At 32.4% G+C, this 20,805-nt stretch overlaps 1 protein-coding gene across 3 annotated transcripts; it reads right to left on the bottom strand.

Moving 5' to 3' along the window:
• Nucleotides 1-1,059: 1,059 nt before the first annotated feature.
• LOC115702202 (putative zinc transporter At3g08650) lies at nt 1,060-5,859 on the bottom strand. 3 transcript variants are annotated; one of them, XM_030629653.2, is made up of 6 exons: nt 5,520-5,859; nt 4,255-4,918; nt 3,804-4,088; nt 2,992-3,120; nt 2,658-2,755; nt 1,060-2,267 (listed from the first exon to the last, which is right to left on the bottom strand). In XM_030629653.2, the coding sequence occupies exons 2-6, from the start codon at nt 4,720-4,722 to the stop codon at nt 1,454-1,456; spliced, it is 1,794 nt and encodes a 597-aa protein (XP_030485513.1). In that variant the 5' UTR covers nt 4,723-4,918; nt 5,520-5,859; the 3' UTR covers nt 1,060-1,453. The 3 variants fall into 3 exon arrangements, with proteins under 3 accessions (XP_030485513.1, XP_030485514.1, XP_060971520.1); XM_030629654.2 differs by having other exon boundaries at nt 4,255-4,914; nt 5,520-5,836; XM_061115537.1 differs by having other exon boundaries at nt 4,255-5,044; nt 5,520-5,830.
• Between the last annotated feature and the right edge of the window lie 14,946 nt (nt 5,860-20,805).

The following is a 20,805-nucleotide window of genomic DNA, read 5'->3' as shown; positions in this document are numbered from 1 at the left end:
TTGAATGGACAAAATTTGCAAAAATTAATGCTATTGCCAATAATATAATCTTTACGAGAATATACTTTTTTTTTTTTTTTGCTGAAACGACTGTTTACTCTTTCTAAAAAAAATAAAGAGAAAGGAAATACAAGAATACATGATCTCTCTCAATATCACTACCTATCTATTCCTTACAAATACATCTTAGGTCATCTCTAATGGTAAAATCTAAATTTAGTGTTAAATCAACACTAAAAATTACTATTTCAACACTATTTTTTTTTTCAATTTCAATCACAACTGTAAAAATTACACCAAATATTATATTATTTATTATTCTATTATTTTATTAATACAATAAGAATATTTTAATACTAAATATATATAATTATTTAGTTTTTTATCTTAAAAAATAATCCTTAATTATTAAAAACTTAAAAGAAAAAAATAGTGTGGTTGCCCCATTAAATTTGGTGGGAAACTGTAGATAAACCTATTTATAAGTACAATTTTAGTGTCTCATTGGAGTAAAAAATAGTATGAAGCTATACTATATTTAGTGTTGTAAAGTTCGGTTGGAGATGCCCTTAGTAAAAAAACTGAAGTTACACTTTTACCCCTTGAAACTTTAGTGTAATACAAATAGAAAAAAAAATCAATTTAAAAATAATTTTTCTTTCATAAAGTATTGTACTATCCAGTTGAAAAACTTGTAGTAGAAGGTCATGAATTCATGGCCACGTGACAAAGATTTTAAATTTTCTTCTGATTTAAGGGATCCAACACCTCAAATTATTGTGAGGGACTTCTTTATAAGTCCCCTTTCTAAATATGCTTTTATGAAATTTCCATCTCCAAACAGGGAGTAGGTATCTTTTTCAAAAAAAAAAACAGGGGGTAGGTATGCTGACCTAACACATGCATGTACGTTGTGACACCTAGCCTACATTTATTATTTTGAGTATATTTTGTCCAACACTCGCTGGTCTAAAGGCGTCTTATTTATAACTATGATTTGACATAAAACTTGAGTGATACATGGCCCAGATTATATAGGCAGTTATGAACAGATACACAAAAGAAAAAAGTCAGTGTCAACTACGGTCAATTATTTAGAGGTATAATCACAACCACCTTGCTTTCTAGTGATAAATTTAAGTACATGACTCACGGAAAGAATGGTTGCCTACAAGGAGATTTGTATCACCTCTATTGTTCAAAAATCAATAATAATAATATTAATACAATAATCAATATATGAAATGCTGAAGCCTTTTGTGGGTGTAGAAAAGCTTGGCTTGTCTCTCAAAGTATAGGATGACATACTGCTTTAAAGAAAATCTTCTCCGTTCACTTCTGTTTACTAATTCTCTTTGAAAAAAGGCTTCAACAGGTGTCCCAAACTTGTACCCCCAACAACAGCTTCAGTCACAACCAACTATTAGTTTACACAACCCTCACACAATCAATCTCATCTAACAGCCTCTGGTGCAGAATTGCAGTAAGGTGTATGCAAGCAAACTAATTTGGTGCACGTCAAACACAAGGTGGCAAACCCCAGTCCTATAATGAGGCCACAGACAGATTTCCTCGAGTCCAATCTTGCAGCTCTCTTGATTATATTTCCGAAACATGGTAGTAGCCCTCCACAAGCAAACACCATCACATGGTCTAAACCACTATAGTCGATTCCTGCAAGTATTGCTCCAATTGCAGACACTGGACCCATGAAACCAATTAGGGCAGCAGCTGCAAGGGATGCTTGCCAGCTGTCAGTAGCACCAAAAATGCAACTTGCAACAGCTGCTCCTCGAGGAAGACCGTGTAAAGAGACTGGAAGGACCATATGCCGACCAAGCCCATAAGCTTTTGGTGCAGCTACACCAAGTGCAAGCCCTTCAGCTAAAGCATGAAGGGCAACTGCACCACATGATAAGAACGATTGAAGAGTGTGAATGCTCACTTGGAAACCATTTGCTGTTGGCAAGTCATTCACTGATGATTTTTTCCGACTAGCAAGCCCAAGAATATTAGAGCTTACACCATGAACGAAAATAGCACCTGCTGCAAGCAAAAACACAAGAGGTATAGCTCCCATCTTTGCAGAAAAAAGTAGCTGCAGTGGTCGCCAAGCACCAAGGACGAAGGCAATGCCAGATGCTGCACCCATGAGAAGAGCATGCTGCAAGCGAAAAGCCAAAGAAAAAGAAACCAGAACAATTCCACCAAGCAATGGCCCAAGACCAAAAAGTAGTGAAACAAAGAAACCAGAAGCATCCTCTGAGCTGCATTTTGTAGAAAATTCAAGTTTCAGTAAAAAGAAAAACAAGCCATCCTTAAAAAAAGAGATTATAAGGTATCATCCAAATTAATAGGAAATACAGGTTGCATTAATAAGACATAGAAAACTTGTCATTGATCTGGTTGGAAGATACTAATTTTATATTGTTAAAATGCAAAAAGTTCAAGTTTCATTTCAGCTAATGAAGAATAATGGATATGGAACACACATCAGATATCTCAACAAATAATCTTTTTATGAAACACAGCTTGATACTCAGCTGTAGCACATGGTAAATGATAACTCTCTCTCACAACAGGCAATAAACCACATTATCCAAATAATATAACAGAGTTGCTACATCTGAGACAACATAAACATCCAAGACACTCACTTGTAGTCATGGGTAAAACTTTGAAACATAGTGCTAAGAGCTTCCATAAATGCAACAGAGAGAGTAGCTGCTGAGGCAACCTGCGATGGAGAGGCAGCCTACAAGCCAAATGTGAGAAGAAATTGACATTACATGCCTAGAAATTAAAAGCTACAAGAGAAAAGGACTCAAATAAAAACTGACACAAATTACCACAAACATCAAACATAGAGTTTTCGAAACATTCTCAATTTCACTCTTTTTTCATGTTCTATAAATCCTTCTAGCACTTGACTTGGTCATCATCAATTATTCTAGTAACAGGAAATCAACACAACTATGTGAGGTTTATTACCTTGAATGCATCAGGAAGTACCTCAGCAACAACCATCCAGATCATACATCCGGCAGCAAAGCCTGTACAGAAAGGCAGAAACTTGTTGAATGCATCTGCACACATGAATGCAGGAACTGCTACAAGTGGCTGCAAGGAAAAAGTATTACAAGGGATAATATTATGAAGAGACCAGAAAAGTAATTATCAAAACATGATCATTAATTATTTCATGAAGATTTTCCTCCTATGTAAGATAACTAAATGTGTAAAATAAAGGCAGTCTCCAGATGTGTTTTGACGAGAAACTTGCTTTGTAAATCATTTAGTTTGTGTCTTGATTATGATGAAAGAGGATGTGTTTGTGTCTGTGTCATGTCTGCCTGTTCCGTTAATCATAGGACTGAGCTACACAAATATGTGTGTGTCAGTGTGTGTGTGTGTGTGTGTCTGCCTGTTCTGTTAATCATAGGGTTGTGCTACACAAATAGACCTTAAGCATACCAGAAGACAACAGAGGTCCATTCTAGTAATTTTCAAACAAATAACAATTAACAAGGCCATCATATAGACTAGACCAAAATCCCAATAAAAGAACATGTGGTTCTTCAATCAATTCTTGTTCATTCCTACAACAATTCATCCGTTTAACATCTTCCTAAGAGCCACTCTGTTTTATGTATTTATTGTATTCTACGAAGTACTTGAAGTTTTCTTCAAAATAATAACTAAATAATTGAAGGCATCAATAATTTGAAGAAAAAAGACCAATGTACTAATATGGGATTTCCCTTCACAAAGCTGAGAATTGTGATCAATTTACAAGACAATACCTGAGGCAGTGATGTGATTACACTCCATAACATGGCATTCTGCGGAGACACTCCCCTTGCTGCAAGCACCATACTAACAGCTAATCCTTCTGGTATGTTGTGCACTGCAATAGCCAGAGTTACCAGAAGGCCTTGAGAGAAACCCTTGTTGCCAGCAAATGAAACTCCAACACCAGAGCCCTCACCAAATGAATGAAGAGTCATTATCCCAATGACAAGAACAACCTTTGTTGCATCTGCGCCTTTTATATCTAACATGCTTACTTCACCGTATTGCTCAAGAAACTGAAATAGAGATAAAGATTAAAGGTAAATACAATATGTGTGTGTATACATATCAATTCAAGTTTCTTAACACGACACTAGAATAATATAATCTCGACACTGTATTTTAACAACAAAAATAATAATGCAAGGAAGGGTGAACTCCATAAAGAACAAAAGTAATCACCTGCTTACAAAGCCAAATGAAAATTCCCCCGGCTAAAATCCCAATCACAACCCAATTCCCAGCACCGTGTTCTTGTCCTTCTTGAATGAGATCAAAGCTTGCTGCCAACATCACACCAGCAGCCATTCCATTGCATAATCCGGCCCATTGTGGATCAAGCTCTACAAAGAAAAAAGGTACTGCACCTAAACCAGTGGCAGCTGCCATAGCCAATGTGAACAAAGCAACAGTTGAGATCGAAACTTTGCTACTTCCACTAATCCTCTCACCCACTCCACCACTACTTGTTTCGTCCAATCTGAAAGAACTCTCAGTTCCCACACCATCAATAACGTTACTTCGTACATTCTTGTGAGGAGCTGATATCAACTTCTGTGCAATTTCATGTTCAGACTCTGCTTTCGCAAAACCAAGAAAAACAACGACGAACAATGAAAACAGCAAGGCTTGCTTTCGCTTCAAGTGCATTTTCACTCATATAACACCAACACCAACCAGAAATTTAGCAGCTTCAGAAAATTGAGAAGCTGCTCACTATATTCTGATCTCACAATAATCAGATATTAATCTCTAAAGACACTTGTCAACGACTATTAATAGGGATATGCTACTCCAGCCACAGTTGATACTAGTAAATAATGAGCCGAGGCTGTTGAAGACCTGTCTGAACGTCAAAAGCAACTGTTAATAACAGATTTCCACATACAAACACTTTCAGACATGGTCACGAAAGAAAAATACCCAGAATTTGCTTGATTATTCTTTCCTTCCAGCAGAAAAATACTAAACTCTAACAGCATCGTAGCAAAGAAAAGAAAAGGACAAAAATGTCACCACATAAATATGTATGTTATGCAATAAAAAGTTCAAGAAAAAAAAAACTATTTTTTAAAAACAAATCCTAATGTCGAACTCAAATAAAAATTTCCCATAAAAAAAATTAAACAATGTTAGTGAGGAATTTAAAACAACAACAATCAGCCCTTCATTCCATGTCCTGATCGGATAAAAATTCAATTACACATGTCGAAATTGAACCGTTGACCATACAATTAACGCCGAAAATCAACATAATTAATCAAAATTGGATACGACTGAAATGCAGCAATTGATCAGTTCAATTAAACCCTAGAATACTACAAAAGTAAGAATAATGCATGAGTCAAAGTTATTCATAGTAAAAAAATATAAAATTGTCCAGAAAACAAACAAAGTCAAATTCATCATCGAGCCTAATTCCCAATTGATCATACAATGAAACTTACCAGCTCAAGAAAAGCCTCCAATTCCGTGATTCAGAAGCAAAATATAAAATAAGGGCGAGGGACAAAGTTGGTAGGTTCCAATCCAATGGAATAAGAAACCCTAGTGGTGAACTGTATTTGGATATAAAACTAGTTAAAGATTGAAGAGTAACAATATGAAAAATTAGAGGTTAAAAAGAGAAAATTAAATGGTATTTTGTAAAGCCGGGAAGTGGTTTTCAAGCATGGCGTCAATCACAGCACCTTGATTTTGGCCAAAGCCAGCTAACCCTTAAAAATATATACCAAAAAAAATCGTAATATTTATTGTGAAATATAGATCAAATTTATATATCTGTTTAATGCGGTGATATTTGGAGATTTTTTTTTTTTTTTGTTAAGATGATATTTGTAGACTCTTTTACCATTATAAATTTAGGGAGGTAATTTTGTCCCGTTATGTCAAATGAAGGAATACAATTCCTGATTGTATTGTAGCTGTTGGGTTAAATTAGATCTAAGGGCTCGGGTTAAAGTAGGGGTAGTTAGGGTAGAAAAAATGGTAATAGGTTGGTATTTTATTTTAAAATAATTATTTTTTAAAAATGGACAACAATTGATGATTGATGTACTCACAGTTACCATTTTTCAAAATACACTAAACATTTGTCTTTCCTTCTTCTTCGTGGGTTCGTGGTTTCCTTTGTTTTAGGGCAGAGTTATTTTCTTCTTCTTCTTCACATTTCCTTCTTCTTCTTCACATTTTCTTCTTCTTCTTCTTCACATTTTCTTTTAGTGAATAAAATTATATTAAAATTTGGGGGAGGAAACTGCAGTACTTTCGGACTTAGTGACTTCGTTTTTTGTGTCTCCGGCTCCGTCTCCGACCTCGGTGGGTTTGTACAAGTAAGTGTCTCCGAATGTACAAATTTTCTTCTTCTTTTGCATGTTGTTCGTTCTTTAGTTTGGGTATGTGAAAATTTATCTAACATTGTTAAAGAAAGATTAAAACTTTGGTAAAGAGAAGTGTTGTTCTTCAATCCGTGTATGTGCATTTCATTTTGTTTTTCTGTTCCATTTTTGGTTTATTGAGTAGTTTTAATCCTTTGTACAGACTTTAAATCTGCTTCGTGAACAAGGTTTGATTCACAGATTGCTGAAAATTGAAGGTACATTTTCTGTTCTCCATTTCGACATATAGAGTACTAGGAAGTAGTTACTTATAAATATCCATGTTAGTTCTTATATTTTGTGTGAAGAGCCTGATTCGATTCATGTGTTTACCCTTTTTGTTTGTTTTTTTATCGTGAAAGTATTTTGGATTAATTTATACCCTTGCAGTGAAACATTTTTAACAAAAGAATGTAATAAAAGAAACAAAAGCAATGTAAACATTGGTATGTACAGTGTTGCTGAAAAATAATTATTTTTTAAAATCAATTTTATTTGGTAATTTGTGTGAAAAGCATCACTCGATTCATGTGTTTGGTCATTTTGGTGTGTATTTTTTTTACCCAAGTGTTTTGGTTTACAGTTTAATACCCTTGGCTTCCCTATATTGACTCAAAAAAATTATTGAAAGAAAGGAAAACAATGGAATGGTGATGGCTGTCATGTCTTGAGTTAGGTAAAGAAACTATGGTCTTAAATTTTTTAGTTCAGAATGTTACTTTAAATGTGATGTGTTATATGTTTGTTATCTGTTGGGTAGTGAGTGATTGTTGTACTTTAATTACAAGTTTTAGTTTGAATTTTCCTATTGTTATAAATTTGTTTTGAAAAATTTGATGGTTTAGACATAAGATTCATGAGTTAATGAGATATACTATTGATAAAAACTATGGCAGTTTTGATTGTTTGTGTAAATCAATTATCCGAGTAGTTATTGAAATTGGTTACGACAGTTAGTAGTTAAGTATTGTTTTGTTAATTTTGATATTAAATGTTTTGCAACTTGTTTTGTACTTTGTTCATTATAAATTAAGAGGTACAAGATACCCAACTTGGTTAAGCTTTGGGGGCATTTTGTCTATTCATGTATGTGCTTTATGTTCTTGGTTCTCACGGATTGTACCAACTGGTTTGTACCACTTTTTGGTTATGGCAGTTAGTAGTTAAGTGTTGTTTTGTTAATTATTTTATTAAACCCTTTAGCAACTTGAAGTGCATTTTGTGCAATTTAAATGAAGAGGTACAAGGTAACCAGATTGGTGTATTTCAAGTGTTGTGTTATTATGTATGGCAGTTATTAGTTAAGTGTTGTTTTGTTCATTCTTTTGTTTGTGCAAGGTTTTGATTCTTTGGAGTAGTTGATCAATGGCTTGGAAGCAAAGTTTTTTGTGTGTCAAACTGTTAGAAATTTATTTTACCAGGATCTTAGATCTACTCACAAGTATGTTGATTAACACCCTAAATATGAACTTTCTAAAACGATGAAATAAACACATATAAAGTTAAAGAAACCTTACATTGGGTGCAGCGGAATATAATGACTCATTCCGTTCAGATATCTAGCCCTTGATTCCTTCTGTAGCAGAGCATTATCAATATCTGAACCTGGATCTCTTTCTCTGAATCTTTGATGCTGAAACTCCTTCTTGCTGAAAGTCTTTCTTCACGATCTTCCTCACTATGATTGAGGTATCACTTGCTGTGTGTGGGCACTACTCATACACTAAGAATTTCGAAATTGAAGGAAGAAAAGAAGAGAGGGAGTGGTCAGCCAGATAGGGAGAGAGAAAGCTCAGTTTTTTCTAATTCAGAAAGTGTCAGAAGAAAAGTGTAATTTTCCTGAAGCTTCACTATCTATTTATAGCATTCCACTAGGGTTAGGTTTGAATTATTTGGCATTAAAATAATGAAAATATCAGAGGTAAATTCCTATAAAAGTGGCCGGCCCTATACTAGTGGATTTGGGCCTCACTTTTTGCAATTTTGCAGTTTTATCTTTTCTGCATCTGATTTTCTCAAAAACGCCAATTTTCTAATTCAACCATTTAAATGCCAATTCTAACTATTTAATAACTATAAATAATTATTAAATAATATTATCATTTATCATATTTATTAATTGAACTACTCAAAGTATCATAATTAACAAATATGCCCATAAAACTCTTTCTTTACAATTTCGCCCTTAATTAGTGAAAAAATTCACAAATAGACATAGTCTAATTTGAGAATTATAATTGATTAATCAAAACCAATTACATGAGTCTTACAAGCAATATTATCTCAACTAGTGTGGGGACCATGGGTCTATATAACCAAGCTTCCAATAAGTAGATCAAGAATTTATCACTAAAATTCACTAACTTATTAATTCTTCGTTGAATCCACGCATAGAACTTAGAATTGCACTCTCAGTATATAGAATGCTCTATATGTTCCACCATATAGACACATCATTAGTTATCCATTGTTATAATCCTAATGTGATCAATGATCCTCTATATGAATGATCTACACTGTAAAGGGATTAGATTACCGTTACACCCTACAATGTATTTATTCCTTAAAACACTTGACCCCGTATAAATGATATTTCAGCTTATGTGAAATGAGTACTCCACCATTTATGTTCGTTTGGTCAAGCTCGAAGGAGATCATCCTTTGCTTACTATTCGCCAGATAGAAGCTATAGATTCCATGTTTATGATAGCGCTCCCACTCAATTGCACTACCGTGTTCCCAAAATGTACATATCACCCTGACCTAAAAGTAGGCTTAACTAACAAATCAAAGAACACGAATAGCCTTTCAAGATTGAGCCTAATCATAACAGGATTAAGATCATTTGATCTAGGATCAACTAGGCGATATTGACTTGAATAGATATTACGGTAAGTTTAATAAATCTAAGTCAAAGTTCAATATCGGTCCCTTCCGATGCATACTCCATGCATCCAACCTGAGCTTTACTTTAACCAATGCTCTGGAAAGAACATAGCACTTCTCCAAATGCAAGTAAACTCTGTTGTAGATTATCATATCAGTAAAACCCTATGTCTGATAAATCTAGGAAACTTTATTCACATAGTCATGTTTACTTTCCAATGTGTTGACGGCACAATAAACAGGATCAAGTATGTGAAAAGGGTTTCAGATGAATTCATACATTATGTACATATAATCATGAAATAAATCATGTGAACCATACAACATTAAATGTTATTTCTGATCTATATTAATAAGTAAATCTGATTATATTGAAATGAATTTTATTTAGGGCATAAAACCCAACACAAACATCATATGTTTTTATCTGTTGTGCATGTTGTGTTTGACGTCTGAATTCTGGAAATTCTTTTTGTTTCGTATAATTTTTAAGTTTTGGAAATCATTTAGTTGAAAAGAGTTTCACATCATTTTAATGTACTTGAATGTGTAATAGGCAAGAAGCATGAAATGTCTGTTAATCTGTGATTAGGGTTGTCTTGTTTTAGGATTATAATTTTTTTGAAAAATTATTTTTGTCGTAAATACCATTTGAATTAAGTTGATTTGGGTGATTTTAGGTGATTATAATGTACGATTTTAATTGTCATTTGGTCATTTTTTTTTCTATAGTGTATTTGCTGAAATATGTAGTCGTTATCTGTTAAATTTGTTTTTCTTTAATTTGGTTAGGTTCATCAAACATGGCTGGGAAACGAAAAAGGAAAGGGGCAGCAGAACCCTCAAAGAAGGATGTTTCCCCTGAGCCGAAGGATAATGCCGTAGCTTGGAGACATTTCTTGTAAGTTTTGAAATATGGATTGTTGTTTACTCGTGTCACTGATGTTTAACATTTATTGTATTATATATTTGATTGAAATTATGTCCATATGTAGCAATGCCAACTATAAAGCCCTTCGAGCAGTTGAGAAGGAATTAACTGAAAAAGAGGTTTGATCTTGACTGTTACTCAATTTTTTTTTAATCAATTGTCCTTAATTCATCGTACTTGTTTGACATACTTTAACATGCTTTCCATGTACTCTTGAGTTGATGTAAGTTTGCCTCATATTTCAGGTTACTGATAAATTAAAAGTGCAATTTAAAGGTTTCACCGACGATCAGAAGTTTGAGTGGAGAAACTATGACCCTAACCCTACTCCCGCCAAGAAGCCAGTGCAAGCAAGAGGGAGGAAAGCAAAGGCAGTTGAAGGTAAGGGGAAGAAAGTGGAGGTGCATGAGGAAGAGGTTACCGCTGAAACTGAAGAAGCATCTGTGTACGGTCGATGCTGCTTCAACCGTTTAATTCGGATTTGCAAGAACCTGAACTTGGAGCAGAAAGATGTGATCCTAAATGCTGGATTTGGATCATTCATCAGAGAGGATGAACCATACATTGACACCCGACTAGTGAGTTGGTTAATCAAACATGTTGACCCAACCACTAGCATACTGGATTTGTATGGAAGAAAAATTCACTTATCTACCACGATGTTCGGAGATGTTATGGGGGTGGAGGATGGAGGGGATCCTGTAATCACCGAGGGTGATAGTGACACTCGATATCTGGAGGAGATATTAAACGTTCTTGACTACACCGTGTCGTTGACAGCATTGGAGAAATCTTTATTAGAATGCGTTGAGGCAGACAACCTATTTCTAATTAAATTTTCTTTGGTGGTGATAGGGACAGTCCTAGCGCCAAAAACGGGCTGCGATATCACTTCGGGGTGCCTACACTCCCTTACGATTACCAAGGACATTCGCCACAAGAACTGGGCAACTGCGGGATTCAGGTATCTGATGAACTCAATTTTTAGATTCTGAAATAAGCATACGAAGAATGTGTCTGGCTTCACCGTATTCCTGTAGGTACATTGATTTTGTTATCTTTCATTTATGTGAATGTGTTTATTAACTTGATAATATAATATTTTGATTTATTAGTTGAATCTATTACTAATACATTGTTTGTTTGTCACAGTTACTGTACGTGACTCACGTTGAGTGAAACTTTGGATATGTTGACCGAACAGTGCTCCTCGTTGATTTTTGGGGTAGTAAACAATGTAAGTCCGCTTACAAATTTGTTAAAGACAATGGGGGTCCCAACAGCGACAAGGTACATCGAATTTTGGTTATATTGTGGTAATGTTATTTTATTTCATATTAATTATTTTGAGATTGAAAAATTAATTTTGTTTAACTTGTTCTGTTTAACAGATAACGCTTACTTCAAATCCTGTAATACTGCCCAACTACTACTCCGGCCCAGAAGGAAGAAAGAGCATTGACCACTTTTCAAGTGCTATCAATGAGTTGAAGGAGTACTTTTTCAAGGATTTAAAGTCTCAGTTCAAATCATTTTCTTTGAAATTTATGGACAAAGGAGAAGGTGTAGGTGGTATTGACCGAGATTTGGAGGAGGATGCTGTAGGGGAAGTGGGGAAGAAGGCAGAGTGCAGCCGGGCCGTGGAGGAGTCCCCGTCGAAGACACCTGTCCGTTCGAAGACTAATGTTATTGGGCAATCCGAGGAAAATGTGGTGGAATCATTATCAACGTCTTTGCTATCTCTACAAAATAGGTTAAAGATGAAGGTTATCCAGAGAAGACAATTGAGGATGACGACTTTGATATACTCGAAGTGGCGTCTTTCTGGAATAAAGGGAAATCCCTCGTCAAATCGAAGAAGACACAGTCTGAGAATGTGGCTGTAATTGAGGATGACTTTAATGATAAGGCTTATGCCAAATTTATTGACTCGGGTAGAGCTGTTGTTGGGCCGTTCAAGACGAAGGAAGCGATCCCCCATAAGCTGTTTGGGTTTTACAAGTTTGTTTTTAGCAACACATTAGATCCGGGGTAAGTAAATGTTATTTTGGTATTTGTGATTATCATATACTTATAATTTTTTTTAATAATAGTTGCATTCATTATAATTGAATCAGATATGTGCTTGCAAAATTTTGAAAGTTTGAAGTGGATAGGAGGTGCATGGCATCGTTGCGACCCTTGCGAGAAGTTCAGGGATCCGTAAGTGTGAAACTGGTTACTAAATATGTTTCATTTATTGAACATGTCTAAATCATATTTCATGTTGTTGTAGATCATTGACTGTTTTTCTGTACTATTGAACAAGTACGAACGTGGTAGCCGACTACCTGACCAACCTCGTGTTTGGTACATGCCCACTCGCATCTCGGTAATGGCTTTGTTATACAACTTAATTTAATTTTTGTACTAATTTAGTTTGGTTGGACTATTTCTAGTTTCTGTTACTTGACAAAATAAACAATGCATTCGCAACAAAAAACTCTAGGTTCGTTTAATGTGAAGAGGATTGCAAAAGAACGAGAATGGTCAACATTGTTTTACGAAGACAACTTCCAAAAATGCATCAAGGTACTTCATCATATACACATGCTCGTTCATAACGTAATTTTGAAAACTGATTTATGTTAATGATGCATATTGGTATCGATGTGTTCAAATAATTCAATTCATTAGCGTCGAATATCTATATGGTCTGTAATTTGAATGTATTGATGACTTTATAGTTTTTCTTATCAATTGTAGATGTTTGTGCCAGTTTTGACGATAGAAGGTCCACCGCATTGGTTTGGTGCTGAACTTAATATGAAGTCCAAGGTTACTTCATTTCTGGACTCGCTACACACTGCAATGGATGAGAAGTATTGTGTTGACGCTACGAAAGAAATGGTAAAATTACAAAGTGTCATTATTTGATGTGAATTCATTGTTCATTGAATCTAACTAATTGTATATGTTTGCAGCTGTCGACGTTGAACCTTTTGTTCGATGAGAATAAATCAAAGAATGTGAGTTTTGTGGATTTTGGAATTGATACTAAAGATTGTGGGCTTCCTCAACAAGACAATGCCGAGATTGCGGTGTATATGTGATGAAGTACATGGAGGCTGTGGCTAATGAGGAAGAAGTAGTTGATCAGGTATACCCCTGTTTATTTAGTTCAGAATGTACTACCCAAGTTTCATTGAGATTAATGTTGTGTAATTGAAATTTAATTCAGTGTTCTACTGTGTTATATGATATGTACTGTCAACTTGATTAGAGTTAATTACATTTTATATGTTTTTGTTTATGTATTTTTCCACAGTTTCACCCGATTGAGGCACGTTTGGAAATCGCTGCGAGGATAATAACTAATGAACTAAATGAACTTCGCTCAAAAGTGATTGAAGATTGAAGGGCTGTACAAGGCAGCTCATTTGCATCATCCTCAGCCCCTTTACGTAGTCCGTCGAAGTCTCTAGGTGATCCTCAGTTCAGTACGGTGAAGTCTCGCCACGCAAACATGTATCCTCCCTCAAGAGCGTCCCCTAGGTTTCAGTCTACCAAGGCTAAGATTTCATATGGTGAATAGTCCGTAAAAAACTTGTGTTATTATTAGGTTGTGTAGTTTGGCTGATTTCATATGGTGAATATCACTTAAAAAACCTTGTGTTATTATTAGGTTGTGTAGTTTGGCTTTTGGAACATTTGGATTTAGACATCTGTTTCTATTAGTTTACTTTTGAAACTGGTTATGATGTTGACAAACTTGTGTTTATTTTAATAGATTAACCTTGACATTGAACCGTACTTAGCAAATCTTTGTACTCATTAAAGTTTAAACTTAGTTCTCACACCATATTAAGTTTGACATTGAACCCATACTTCAGAAATATTTGTAATTACTGTTGAAAACACATCATTTCCAATTTCTTTTATCGAACGATTCTAATTTGATGAAAATCATTTTTTAGTTATGGTAATGATATAATTTTTATACATTTTTGTACTTCACTGAAATTATTTTATACCAAAACTTTATGAATTGTACTATAATATTAGAATTCACAACAAAGGTGATTTCATAAGTATTGAAGAAAATCATGTTAATTCTCAGATTTCGAAAAATATCAAAATTGACAAGAAATCATTTTACAACTTCACATATCTCTAACATGTTAAATTTGACTTTGAACCATACTTACCAAATCTTTGTACTCATTGAAGTTTAAACTTAGTTTTGACAACACATTAAATTTGAGATTGAACCCATACTTCACAATTATTTGTACACAATGTTGAAAACATATCAATTCCCATTTCTTTAACCAAATGTAAATAGACAATGAAACTTATCCAACTTAGTAAATTTGAGTTTTGACAACATATTAAGTACAAAACATACACTTTTTGCTACTTCACATATCAAATACAAAATGTGAATAACATATCATTTTGCAACGTCACATTGAACCCATCACATAAACAAATATTTCTACACAATGTAGAAAAGAGATCATTTTGCTACTTTAGTGTTCTTTTAACCAAATGTAAATTTCACCATGATCCATACTTCTCTAAAATTTCTACACAATAAAGTTAAACATTAGTTTTGAGAACATAACAAATACAAAACATAATCATTTTGCCACTACCCATATCTTTAACGCAATATAAGTTGGACAATGATAAAAAGGCAAATAAAAATGATAAAAATTAATTTTTTTAATAACATTCTCATTGCGTTTCTTATCTTCCTCCAAAATCTTGAATTGGTTTCGCAATCCAGGTGTAGCATCTGTACTTTTTTATCGATACAACAAAAGTAATCACATTCTCGACTTTCATCGTTCTCCTAAGTTGAAAATAACCCAAGTAGTTTATTGTGCCAGCCTAAGTAATGTAAATATAAATGAGAAGTACTTTTGAATCTAAAAAGACAAAACTCTTACATAGTGTGGACATCCAAAGAATCGACGACCAGGATTTTCTCTACTACTAGAAGTCCAAACATAAGCTAGATCACCACAGTAGCAATGGGGGTGTCCCTAAAGTGAATTTCTCCAAGGCGGACCACCCCCCTCGAACCCGCATGAGTCTTCTCCACCACCAGCCACCATGTTCGATGTACTATAATTTGTGAGGTATACAATTATTTTTTTACTTGTTCTAACTATGGTGGAGATAATGTGCGTTATTCATTTTGCCACAAGGAAAGTGGGGACCTGTTTATATATAGGCTGTTGGATATGAGTTAGTGGGGGGAAAATGAATTATTTTAAAAGACTTTTTCACTTTCAAATTTAAGTTGATAATTCTTGGTGCCAAAAAAAATCCCTATTTCAAAGGCTACTACGTACAACATAATGGGGAATGACTGATTGTTTCGTTGGGAAGTGTATCCTGTCATGTCACAAGCAGTCCTTTATTTAAAAATAATATTTTAGTGTTGTATGAATTGAAAAAGTACAACAAATGAACAGTGTACGCCCAACTATACACTGGGATACACTGGGTCCATATCAACATTTAGGTAGGAGTGCTACCCTCAACATCCTGTTACAATCTCTTACTCAATCTTCACGCCAAAAAATACATGTCGGAATATTTTTTTTTCAATTTTTTTTTTCACGGGGGTGTTCGTTATGCTTACAACTGTTGGGTTTTATGCCCTAAATAAAACTCATTTCAATATAATCAGATTTACTTAATAATATAGATCAGAAATAACATTTAATGTTGCATGGTTCACATGATTTATTTCATGATTATATGTACATAATGTATGAATTCATCAGAAACCCTTTTCACATACTTGATCCTGTTTATTGTGCTGTCAACACATTGGAAAGTAAACATGACTATGTGAATAAAGTTTCCTAGATTTATCAGACACAGGGTTTTACTGATATGATAATCTACAACAGAGTTTACTTGCATTTGGAGAAATGCTATGTTCTTTCCAGAGCATTGGTTAAAGTAAAGCTCAGGTTGGATGCATGGAGTATGCATCGGAAGGGACCGATATTGAACTTTGACTTAGATTTATTAAACTTACCGTAATATTTATTCAAGTCAATATCGCCTAGTTGATCCTAGATCAAATGATCTTAATCCTGTTATGAATAGGCTCAATCTCAAGAGGCTATTCGTGTTCTTTGATTTGTTAGTTAAGCCTACTTTTGGGTCAGGGTGATACGTACATTTTGGGAACACAGTAGTGCAATTGAGTGGGAGCGCTAACATAAACATGGAATCTATAGCTTCTATCTGGCGAATAGTAAGTAAAGGATGATCTTCTTCGAGCTTGACCAAACAAAAATAAATGGTGGAGATCTCATTTCACATAAACTGAAATATCATTTATACGGGGTTAAGTGTTTTAAGGATTAAATACATTGTAGGGTGTAACGGTAATCTAATCCCTTTACAGTGTAGATCATTCATATAGAGGATCATTGATCAAATTAGGATTATAACAATGGATAACTAATGATGTGTCTATATGGTAGAACATATAGAGCATTCTATATACTGAGAGTGCAATTCTAAGTTCTATGCGTGGATTCAACGAAGAATTAATAAGTCAGTAAATTTAGGTTATAAATTCTTGATCTGCTTATTGGAAGCTCGGTTATATAGACCCATGGTCCCCCCACTAGTTGAGATAATATTGCTTGTAAGACTCATGTAATTGGTTTTTATTAATCAATTATAATTCTCAAATTAGACTATGTTTATTTGTGAATTTTTCACTAAGTAATGGCGAAATTGTAAAGAAAGAGTTTTAGGAGCATATTTATTAATTATGATACTTTGTATGGTTCAATTAATAAATATGATAAATGACAATATTATTTAATAATTTTTTATAGTTATTAAATAGTTAGAATTGGCATTTAAATGTTTGAATTAGAAAATTGGCGTTTTTGAGAGAATTAGATGCAAAAAAGATAAAACTGCAAAATTGCAAAAAGTGAGGCCCAAATCCACATGGCATGGCCGGCCACTTTTGTAGGGTTTTCCCTCTGATATTTTCATTATTTTAATGCCAAATAATTCAAACGTAACCCTAGTGGAATGCTATAAATAGATAGTGAAGGCTTCAGGAAAATTACACACTTTTCTTTTGACTTTTCATTCAGAAAAAAAACTGAGCCTCTCTCTCTCCCTATCTTTGGTCGATCACTCCCTCTCTCTCTTCTTCCTAAAGATTTCGAAATTCTTAGTGTTAGAGTAGTGCCCACACACAGCAAGTGATACCTCAATCATAGTGAGGAAGATCGTGAAGAAAGACTTTCAGCAAGAAGGAGTTTCAGCACTAAAGAATCAGAGAAAGAGATCCAGGTTCAGATATTGATAATGCTCTGCTACAGAAAGGAATCAAGGGCTAGATATCAGAACGGAAGGAGTCATTATTATTCCGCTGCACCCAATATAAGGTTTACTAAACTTTATATGTGTTTATTTCATCGTTTTAGAAAATTCATATTTAGGATGTTAATCAACATACTTGTGAGTAGATCTAAGATCTTGGTAAAATAATTTCCAGCAACTGGCCTCAGAGCCATGGTAATTGATTTGCTTGCAAGAAATTTGGACTTTAAAACGATTGTTTGTTGTTTTGGATGGTATCATGTTGTATTGAGTGTTATTTGATGATTGATTGATGTTTGTGAATTTTCGTAAAAAATAATTGAATATCTGTTTCTGGAATTTTTTTTATTGGATAGTATGGAAAAAATTAAGCAAGTTACTTTTTTACAGAACTCAATTTCGATTTAATTTGAATTAGTTATGATTTTTTGAAGTTTTGAAAAAATCGGGGTTGAGCAGCAAGGCTCCTGCGCGCGCGGAAATCATGCACCGCATACCATCCGTACAGCTCGCATTTTTTTTTTTTCGTTTTTCTTCGATTTTTCATGTTTTTTCATGGATTTAACTTCCGATTTTTTGTGTAGTTCTGTATTTATACATTTACTATTCCTAATTCAATTCTAATTATCATAATTAAATTAATTAATATTTTTTAAATTTAATTCATGATATTAGTTTAATTTGAATTTGAAAAATAGTAAATATTTATCTTTTTTTTTTTGCTTAATTATCTATCTTATTTTTAAATTTGATTATATCTTATCTTATTTTTAAATTTAAGGTCAGATATTAAATTTTTTAAATTAAATTTTTTGAAAATAATTTGACCTTATTTAAATTTAAAATAAGATAACTATAATCATGTAATTTTAAATAGATGTAAGATATTTTGCTAACTTTTAAATTTTGTTATTTTATTTATTTAAATTACATCTAAAATCTGAAAAAAGATATTCATTTATCTTTTTTAATTTTTTATTTAATTTTTATTTATAAAATAACATTAAATTTTTAAAAGTAGTTAGCAAATTTTGAAATGATATTTAGGTTGGTTGAAACCTAATTTTTCAAAATTGTAGGTTTAATTTTAAATATTTTTTTAAAATTTCAAATTTTTTTAAAATTTTTTTAAAATTTTCGAAAATAATTTTTTTAAAATTTTCGAAAATAATTTTTTTTATTTATTTAATTAATTATTTTTTTTCGAAATTATTTATTTGAAATTAAATAAATCCTACATCCAACTATCCAGCTAACCTTGTTGCAGGAGTATGTGTTTTAGCTTGCTTGTAAGTTTTTAAAACCTATTATTGCTTGATTGCAAATAGCCACGGTTAACTTGTTGACAGATCCAATGATCTGATTTTAACTCATGGCTCCCTTAGTCAAGTAAATAATTTGTAACAGGTATATTTACAATCTTCTTTCATCTGTGTATGACCTAGCAACATGATAGGATCCATCCAAATTGTGTGCCTGTGTGAGCCTATGTGTTTAATTTCATTATAGATGCATATAGGTTGTTGTTGCTAAATAAAATATCATAGTTCTTGATAGATTTTATTTAGGTCCATTTAGTTTTTGGGCCTATTCAATTAATAACAGTTGTTCATTTTAAGGTTAAATTGCTCTCTTTTGGGCCTTGTGTGAGAGTTGGGAGCCATAGTAGTGGGTACGACATACTGAACCCAGCACCGCCTCACATGAACTACTCCAATTGTGAAGGCCCATTTGCCTGATTTGAATAACTGTACTAGGTTAATGAAACTAGTTTAACCTAATAAAATTGATTAGCAACTTTAATTTCATTTATTTTGAAATTAATTTAAGAAAACCATAGTTTAAAGAATTTTATTCTAAGTTAAACTATATGTATTTTCTTGTATTTAATTAAGTATAGAATTATAACCATCTAGATTCTTTCTGAAGCTTAATTTAAATTTTTCATTAAATATTCCTATTTAAGTTGATATTTAGTTATCTCTAACTAATTAACTTAAATCTGAATATCTTTTGGATTTAAAATTTCAAAATTAAGTTGAGGAATTTTAGGAATTGGTTATTAAGATTCTTTAGATATTTTTTTTTAAGTTGATATTTTTTCAAATATTAACTTAAAATGGAATATTTTCAAATTAAGTGGTTACAACTTAATTTTTGATATTTAATTAAATTAAAATTTGAAAATATTTAAGTTCTTTTTTTTTAAATACAACTTAAATTAGATATTTTTTCAAATTTTGTGGGAAAGATACTTAGTCAAATAAGATATTTTCTAGATAGTTATTTCTAGACTACTTATTATTTCTAATATTAAATAGGAAAATATTATACATTGTGAGATTAATTATTTAAATAATTAATTTTGGTACAATTTATTTTAAGTATATTTTTTCCTAGTATTAAACTAGAGATTAATAATTAAGCCTTCTCTACACTTAATTATTTATTTCTTGAATTTAATACATTTAATTAACTTGAAAATTAAATATCTAAATATTTCTTTTTCATGACACTTAATTAAATAGAAAATTATTTTAAGTTGAAGTTTATTTTTTCAATTTAAATTTAAATAATTTTCAAAATATATTTTTCTTATTTTATTAATCAAATTTCGAAATTGCATTTCTTAAATGTTGGAATTTCGAATTTTATTTGAAAAATAGATTAAAGTTGTAAATTATTTATTTTAATTTTGGACCAACTTAAATCAATGATTTTTTCATTTAATGATAAATGTAGTAAAATATATTTTATTAGAAATTCAATTAATTAGTCAAAGGAAAATCTAGATAGGTGATATTTTTGCTTGAAGTATTTTTCTAGTGTATTTAATTAAATAGAAAAATTAATATTTAAGTTGATTTTCATCATCATACTTAAATATTTGAATTTTTTTTATATATATTTAATTAAATAGGAAAACTATATTTTTTGTTGTAAATTAATTTTATTAATTAATTTTGGGCCAACATTAAATTAGAATAATTTTTCCAGGATTTATTTTTATTTTAACATGTATTTTCGAAAATTGTATCCTTAAATACTTTAATTTTTCGAAATGCAATATATATTTATAGAAAATTAAATTTGAGTTGTAAATTAATTTAAATTAATTTTGTAACAACTTAAATTGAATATTTTTCTAAATATTTATTGGAAATTATTACTGTTGACCGA

Source organism: Cannabis sativa, chromosome 5, assembly GCF_029168945.1.
Source record: "Cannabis sativa cultivar Pink pepper isolate KNU-18-1 chromosome 5, ASM2916894v1, whole genome shotgun sequence".
In the NCBI taxonomy this organism is placed as follows: domain Eukaryota; kingdom Viridiplantae; phylum Streptophyta; class Magnoliopsida; order Rosales; family Cannabaceae; genus Cannabis; species Cannabis sativa.
This window is presented reverse-complemented; position numbering and strand designations above follow the sequence as displayed.

Coding starts and splice junctions, on each gene's coding strand:
- LOC115702202 (XM_030629653.2), bottom strand. CDS start 4,722: ATGCACTTGAAGCGAAAGCAAGCCTTGCTGTTTTCATTGTTCGTCGTT. Junction 3,121..3,803: donor TAATCACATCACTGCCTCAG/GTATTGTCTTGT, acceptor TTTTCCTTGCAG/CCACTTGTAGCAGTTCCTGC. Junction 2,268..2,657: donor AGTTTTACCCATGACTACAA/GTGAGTGTCTTG, acceptor TACAAAATGCAG/CTCAGAGGATGCTTCTGGTT.